We start from the raw sequence: 8323 nt of genomic DNA, 5'->3' as shown, positions 1-8323 counted from the left end.
ATGATTACAGACGATGGTGGAAGCCACACGCATTTGATAGACGAAGTGCTTCTGACGAACTTTAAGACAAATCACCATGGCTTCTCTCAAAAATGCTGCCAAGAGCAGACAGAAGCCACACAGAGAACGTAGCCAGGTAACAATAATGCTGTAGTTATCATGACATAAATGAGGCCCCCAAAGAATGTTGATATCGTTATCGTGGCAACGAAAACTGGTCCTTTTGAAGTGACTCCACCAGCTGTAGTGCATTTCATATCGAATTTGTTTTGTTGTTCCCAGTTTGCCTCGTCGTGTACCCTTGTCCGATGATTCTGATTTTTATTTCTGTGTTTATACGTTGATAATCTACATAATTCTTTTGAAATTGTACAGACCAATTGGTCGCAAGGTTTTAATTAATATCAAACTGTTTAACTTTTCAGCCTGAAAGTCGAGCCAAGCTTGGGTTTTTGGAGAAGAAAAAAGATTACAAACAGAGGGCAGAGTATGTTCTTGTTTTGCTGTTTATCCTTGTACATTTTCTACATTTCAGGCATATTAAGCTACACAGTGTATGTATTATGTGTTTTTATTCATTGGTGAAATACTGTTTCAAATCATTAGTGGACTGAAAGAAATGAGCTAGTACAGCTCTTGTGTGCTTATCTACACATTGTATATGAGCGGTTAGAGCAAGAAGACAGGACTGGTTGGCTTGGTGTCTGTATAAAGTGACTGGGTGAGGTGTGAGGTCTGGTGTCTCCAGAGTGATGCTTCAATGACAGCAGCACTTTGGCGGCATGGATTAGCCCAGTCAAAAGAAGACACAGTATATGCACACGCACCCCTAATGACTCCTTGTTGTCATATGATTGAAATATTGTTATGTACGACATAAAACTCCAATTGAGTGAGTACTTGGGGTTTAACATCATACTTAACAATTTTTTAGTCATATGACGACGAAGGAATCCTTAAAGTGTATGTAATGTGCCTCTTTGTTGCAGGACGGATTTTCACCGCTCTTTTATCTAGTGCTACTTCACTGATACGACCTAACAAATGCAAGTAAGCTACATCGCCATTATACTGATACGGGTCAACCAGTCGCTGTACTATCCCCTTAATGCTGAATGCCAAGCTTTTAATGTCTTAGGTGTGACTTGACTCAGGATTGACCGTGGATCTACCACCCAGAAGCGGACGCGGTATAAAACCCCAAGCATACATACATAAATACATACATAAATACACAATGTATATGATGAGTAAATGGGTAGTACTGTAATTCTTCAACCCTGTGGCATTTTTGCAAGGTGTTTCTTCAAGCATATGCTGAAGGAATTATTCTGTGTAGACTGGTGAAAATACACTTTGTGTGAAGCCTTGAAATTAGTCAATTCAACCAATATAGTTTTGTCTCCAAAATCAACCTAAGAATGTGCATAAGTTTCATATATGGTTGAGGAATAAGGGTGAATGGAATATGTTGTATGTTATGATTTTGAAAGTTATATTGAACACCTTTCAAACATATGTCGACACTAATGTAAATCGACTTTGGGACGGGTGAAGTGTATTTGTGAGGAGGGATGCTTTTTACTGTAATGCACTGACACACTATGGCCAGTGTTACTTTTATTTTTCCTACAATCTGATATTATGAGTATTAAAGAACCATACAAAGATCCAGGAAGGTGGTCATGGCCAAGACGTGGTAAATTCGCTTGAATTTCAGTTGAAAGGACATATGACACAAGGATTTAATCCTAGCCTTAGACAGGATATTTTTTCTCAGGCCTGCTCTGACTTTTCTTTGGGTCTTGTAGAGAATAAGTTGTCAACAACTCTCATATGACCATCTACACAGTCATTGAGGAACACTTGTCTTCCACAAGTCAAATATTTGAATGCCCTTCAACACCCTAACAAAAAATAAATGAAAGTATTTTTACACATAGTTTTCAGTGGTCGGTATGATGAACCTTACTTCATATTTTGGCTTTCGTTTACTTTAAGTGAAGATTTCCTAAGTGTGATATTAAACAAAAATCAAATAAATAAATGAATAAATCCAAAAAAATCTTGACTTCTGAAAACATTCAAGAGCATAGAGATTTGAGTTTTGTAAGAAAACATAAGATGTGCTTCTGTCCATTCTTTACCAATTCTGATCTTGCTTTTAGAGAATTTCATCGTAAGGAAAGCACATTGACAGCTCTGAGACGAAGGGCTTTAAACAGAAATCCTGATGAGTTCTACTTTAACATGGTTCGCACGAAGAAAGTGGTAAGTTCTGAGAAACATAACCTATGTTGAAGATAAGGTAACGGGTCACCATTGGCATAACCTTAAATAATTGTACAGACAAGTTAAATGTATACTGTATAACTGTGTTATTTTGAGCTGATTATTAATTGGAAACAACTTGCACCATTTAATTTTAATGTAGTTACAGTAAATGCCTTAAAATTTCAATGAAAAAACACATTCTTAGGGCAAATAAATGTCATAAAAGTATTACTTGTGGTGCTGAAACTTGCTGTATCTTCCAACATGTACCTGTGTCGTGGGCGAAATTTTAGGTGATTTGCCATATTTCGAGATAATTTTAGTGCATAGATTCGATTTATTTATTTATTTATTTATCTGATTGGCGTTTTACACTGTGGTCAAGAATATGTCACTTATACGACGGCGGTAAAAGGTGGGTGGAAACGGGTACAGCCCGGGGGAAACCCACGACCATCCGCAGGTTGCTGACAGACCTTCCCATGTACGGCTGGAGAAGGAAGCCAGCATGAGCTGGACTTGAGCTCACAGCGACCGCATTGGTGAGAGACTCCTGGGCAATAATGCTGCGCTAGCGCGCTAAGCCATGAAGCCCCCATTGATTCGAGTGCAGTCAAATTTCTCTAGTTATTTTTGCAGATGAATTTTTGTTTTTTGTGTACTTTTCTTTAAAGTTTTTGCTGATTGTTTGTTTATAGGATGGAGTGCATCAACCCCGAGAGGAAAGAGAGCCTGAATATACGGAGGAACAGATTAAACTGATGCGCTCACAAGATATAAGATATGTTAACTTCAAGAGAACTGCAGAATTAAAAGTGAGTAGACTGACCCTGAGTATCATAAAGCTGGTAGTAACTTGCCATATATAGGCTTGATCTTCATCTTCATTCTTTTTATCTTGAGTATCTTTTGGCAGTTACCTGAGTACCCAATATCATAGTTTTTTTCTGAATTCTAGATTTCAGGATGGTGCTGTGCTCAAGCTAGTTTATTCTATTCATGTTTATATTTAGCTTGTTGAGCGCTCATCATTGGTAGAAATAATCTAGCTTTATCCAATAGTACCTGGGGTTACAGCTTGACTGCGAACAGAGTGCAATTTAATCATACAGAATATGACTTTCATGAAAAGTAAACATCTTTTTTTTATTTCCAGAAAATTGAAAGGCTGAAGTCAGAGTTACATCTGTTGGATGCGCAGGATAAGCCTCAAAACAAACACACAATATTTGTGGATTCCAAAAAAGATGGTAATTACAATGTACATTGGGTCTGCCAGCAACCTGGTCAGTGGTCATGGGTTACCCATTTTTTTACACCATAACGCAGGCCGTCGTCATAGAAAGTGCACATTTAAAACATGCACATTTAAAATGTGTCAGGTCTTGTAATAGGAGAAATGCGAGTGGTAAGCAGACATATATCTCAGTAATGGCTCGGACCTGGTGTCACAGGCTCAAATCCAACTCTAGCTGATTCAGCTGTGGCTTTAAGTCAGGATTTTAATCAGGGACTTGGCGAATTTTGGTGGTATGCTCCACCAGAGTATAAATGATACATTCTCAAGAAAGACACTAAATACTAGGCATCAGATAAATAAGTAAATATCATTAGTTTTGTGGCCTGCATGCTTGGCATTTTAAGGGTTTCCCCACTTAAGCTAAACATGAGTGCGTTACTCAGACTCGTATCTTGTAATCACGTAAATATCAAAGGTGTAAGTTTAGACTGAATCTCTGGCACAGAATTTTTGAGATTCCCTCAACCAGTCTGAGTTATGGTCTTGGTGGATTAAACAGTGAGTAGTTGAGGTAATTTTACACGAAGTTCATGGTAGATCAGTTACCTTCCGTCAATGTGACAGGCAGATTTTAACATCATTGTTTAAGAAGCTTAGGCATTTACATGTACCGTACATGACATAGGTTGGTGGGTAGTCGGGGCACTCGACACACGGACCAAAATAAATATACTGTAAATTTTCAACCTTTTCCTCCACTAAAGCCTTCTTTTCAGTGGAAGTTTTGCATACAGTTATTATGAAAATAATACTAAAAATGATCTGTTCATGCCATAAAAGATGAAAGCTTCATAAAGCTATGCAAGTTATATCTCTACACCCCATAGTTCTGTCAGATTGTTTCAAAATATTGATTACAGAGGTGAAGGTTGAAGAATGAGGGTAGTGTAATTCTTCAACCTTTGCAAATGTTTGCAAGGTGTTTATTCAAGCGTATTCTGAGGACAGTTTTCTGTGTTGAATGATACAATTTTTTGTGAAGCCGTGAAATTGGTCAATCTAGATTATGTAGTTTTGTCAGCAAAAAGTCATATTAAAAATGTGCTCAAATTGCTTTGAACATTGCTCTTCCCTATGCAAAAATGTTGAGGAATTAGGGTAGTAACTCTTTAAACACGTGTTATTTGGTAGCATTCTGATTTGTATTGCTATCAGTCTGAACATTTTTATATACATGTGTGTAGATAACAAAAGTTTGGGATTCCAGACTTCTTTTTGAATGGTTAAAACATGCTCATGGTCAGACCCTGATTAAACAGTGTGTATGTGACAGTGTTTTGTTTAAATAATCAATGGTGTGTTTCTTATCAATAGTGAAGACGTTTGATGCTGCAAGTCATTTCAACACCCACCCAGCCCTGGTAGGAAGACGATACAACAGACCCACCTGGGATACACTAGAAAAACACCAGACACCGGTCTTTGATGAGGAAATGATGCAGGTATGGCCAAAATGTTGAAAAAACTGATCACTGTTACAAAGATAATGTGTGATGGTAAAGTTTTGAAACTGTTTGGTCAGGTCAGGCTCTTTTTAAAAGCTTTGGCTGGGCATGTGTGTGTTGCATGCATGATTGTAATAATTATATTGTTAAGAATATTTCTCCTATATAAGCAGCCAGCGTAATGGTGGAAGGAAAGTGTGCAGATCTGGGCTGAAACCCACAACCATCCGCAGGTTGCTGGCAGAATGATTGTAATAAGTTTGTTGTGTTCAGGGTTAATTTTTATCTATTTGATTTGTGTTTTAAGCCATTTCACTTATAGGACAGTGGCCAGCATTATGGGGGGAGGATACAGGGCCGTGCCCGCTTGAAACCCACGACCATCCACAGGCTGCTGAGAGACCTTCCCAATAAATCAAATTAACAAATACATAGACTTGTTCTAATGTGTTGTCTTTTTTTTATTTTGGCGTGAAACTAAAAGGACCTAGCCTCAGAAAAACAGAAAAAATACAAGGAGTTGACCAAAAGGATAGAACGTGAAAGAGAGTTGAGTATAATAGCTCAGAAGATGGAAGTCCAGAAACGATTAATGGTGAGTGTGGAAACTATTCAGTCTTTCGTAAGGAAAGGGGAAGGGGAGGGCCTCTGTCGCTGGTGTCTGCATGGTTTGCTCTGAGTCCACAGGGTGTTGGTTCCATCCCAGCTTTCGACAGTTTTGAAATTTGGTGTCAACTTTTCTCAGTCTGTTGATGGAATTATGAAAGTAAAGTGGTTAATGCTCTTCTTGTGTTCTTTTAGATGGTCTTATGTGAATTTTATTTGACATTTCCTTACCGATAATAGCTTTTACCAAAATGACGTACCCAAGGTCATAAATGACTTACCAAAAGGTGGTGGTTTATTCTCAGAACCAGTGTTTTCTTTAGCTATGGTATATGTAACAAATATTCTTGGGTATTGGGAATAAATTAAATAGCAATCAAACAAATCAGATGTTTATATCAGATATCTTGGCTTACACTAATACCTTAATCTTTTCGCGTATGGAAGAGGTACTTTCAGTGCAAGTTATGCGCCTTTTACATTTGATTTTGGAGACAATACTACATTCTTGAGGTTAGTCAATTTAATTCCTTCACAAAATTTTCTCAGTCTACATAGACTAATGCCCTCAGAATATGGGTAAATAAACACCTTGAAAACATGCGAAAAGGTTGAAGAATTACAGTATGTTATGTGCTTGATCGATGCTCACTGATTAGCAGATAAATACACGGAATATTTTCTCTTTTCGATTGAATTAACCAGAAAAATAGGCGCAGAATGCAGATTATATCTTAATTCCTTTATAATCACATAAGAAAAATAGGGTGAAAATTCATTATAATTATGATAAAAACACGGCTTGAGTTTTTCCTTTAATTGTACAAGCTGTTTGAATACAACCAATAGTTTCATTGTGTTCTGCACCTCTCTTATTTCAAGGACAAAAAGGCCAAGAAGAAGAAAATAGCGGATGAAACTAAAGAAAGTGCAGCGCAGTATAGATGGTGTGCCAAAAGGAAAAGATAGTGATCAGCAGTGGTCACGCACATGTTGATGCTATGAAATGGAGGAAAAACATGTTTGAACTGTGAATTTTGAATAATAAATGAGGTGTGTCACAACAACATCGCCATGATTATCATTTGTACGGAATATATTCGTTTATTCTAAACAACTTTAACTTGCTTTATTTATTACGGGCTGTTCGTGAATGGGTGGTTAGGACTTACCACGGCACAACAGGTATGAGTTTAATCCCCATGTGGGACAGGGACTTTAGATGACAATAGTCTCTTGCAATCTACGGATGATCGTGGGTTTCCTCCCACCATAATGCTGGCCGCTGATGTATAAGTAAAATATTCTTGAGTACGGCGTAAAACACCAATCAGATAAATAAATAAATCTATAAGATGTCAGCAGTACTGGACTGGCCGTTTAGGTGGTCATGAAATTCATTGGAGGTCACTCGTCTTCCATCACTATGGGGAACTCCGTGGCCGAGAGGGCTTAGTGTTCCAGCTCAGCACATTGGCTGAGGAGCCTCTCACCAATGACATCGATATGAATTCAAATCCAGCTCAGACTGGCTTCCTCTCCGGTCACACGTGTGGATTGTCGTGGGTTTCGGCCGGAATCTGCCGGATTTCCTCAGACCTAAATGTTAGCCGCCTTCGTATAAGTGAAATACTCATGAGTACGGCGTAAAACGCGAATGAAATAAATAAATCCAATCAAATCCCATTATTGTGATGACCCTTTCTTTTGCCAAATGGTTATAGCCTCAAAATCAAAAGATCTGGGATCAAACGCGAGTCGTACCGAGTTTGACAACTACACGTACATAGGTCTACCGGCGGAAGTTTTTGTAACACGTGCATTTAATTTCGTAAGTTTTCTATTCTAATCAAGTTATGCCTGTTGACTTTCACATCTGCATGTACGTTTAAGCAACTAAATGGTGTTTTTTTTTATTATTATTTTTTTTTTACAGATGATCGTTTAATATTAGGCCGCCGTAAATCTCAAAATGTATCTAAGAGCAAAGTTCTAACCTATCCTGGCTCATGTCACGCCTGAAGTAATCTATACCGGAATCAGTTACAAGATCGCTAACTCACCTAGCATAAAATTGAAAGTAGCAGCAGGGGGTTTGATCTTAGATAGTGCATGGTGCAATATTTGTTACGCATGGATATACTTCTCTGAATCTATCCCCAGTTTATTACTATAATTGCGGTTTCCATCTAGTTTGCTGAACCTGCTTAGGTGACATCTGTTAGCGGGATGTCGATATCTGCCACACCTGCCAAGGTGTAAAATGTCCATAAACAACCAAATCGATGGTGATCTGTTACCTATCAAATGACACGGCTACCGACACAATCTTTATGTTAGTTTCACACACGTGCGAAGGCAGACTGTGTGTCTTAAACGAGAAACAAACATGCACGGTGCAGGTTCATTCGTGTGGGTTGATATCAAGTTTGCCGTGTTGACCCTTCTTGTATGAGGTGCTTGATGTCGCGAAAGTTATAGACCTATACATGCCGGTTATCACACCTGTAACTCCTTGAAGCCAGTGTAACTAAGACTACAGTTAAGATGTGAAACATAATTTAAAAGATCATTTCTCATACAAAATTATGAACCGGTATTGCTGTTATTTTGTTTGTAGTATACCTAATCTATATAGGTATATGTAGCTCCTGAAAGCGTAAATATAGATGCCCTCTACATGTTAGGCCTGTAAGTC

The 8323-nt window shown here is 38.2% G+C and overlaps 1 protein-coding gene across 1 annotated transcript; it reads left to right on the top strand.

The window, feature by feature from the left end:
* Window positions 1-6681, top strand: LOC135461521 (probable U3 small nucleolar RNA-associated protein 11). The gene is made up of 8 exons (XM_064738657.1): window positions 1-136; window positions 426-487; window positions 2169-2271; window positions 2973-3089; window positions 3431-3524; window positions 4889-5016; window positions 5504-5614; window positions 6508-6681. Exons 1-8 carry the CDS (start codon window positions 77-79, stop codon window positions 6592-6594), a joined length of 762 nt encoding a protein of 253 aa, XP_064594727.1. The 5' UTR covers window positions 1-76; the 3' UTR covers window positions 6595-6681.
* Window positions 6682-8323: the final 1642 nt, after the last annotated feature.

Source organism: Liolophura sinensis, chromosome 1 (assembly GCF_032854445.1).
Source record: "Liolophura sinensis isolate JHLJ2023 chromosome 1, CUHK_Ljap_v2, whole genome shotgun sequence".
NCBI lineage: Eukaryota > Metazoa > Mollusca > Polyplacophora > Chitonida > Chitonidae > Liolophura > Liolophura sinensis.
The sequence above is the reverse complement of the archived record's forward strand: the minus strand, read 5'-3'. Positions and strand labels throughout refer to the sequence as shown.

Excerpts from the sequence above, each read along its gene's own strand:
- LOC135461521 (XM_064738657.1), top strand. The coding sequence starts at position 77 with ATGGCTTCTCTCAAAAATGCTGCCAAGAGCAGACAGAAGCCACACAGA. Across the intron at positions 488-2,168 it reads GATTACAAACAGAGGGCAGA|AGAATTTCATCGTAAGGAAA; the intron begins GTATGTTCTTGT and ends TCTTGCTTTTAG. Across the intron at positions 5,017-5,503 it reads TTGATGAGGAAATGATGCAG|GACCTAGCCTCAGAAAAACA; the intron begins GTATGGCCAAAA and ends TGAAACTAAAAG.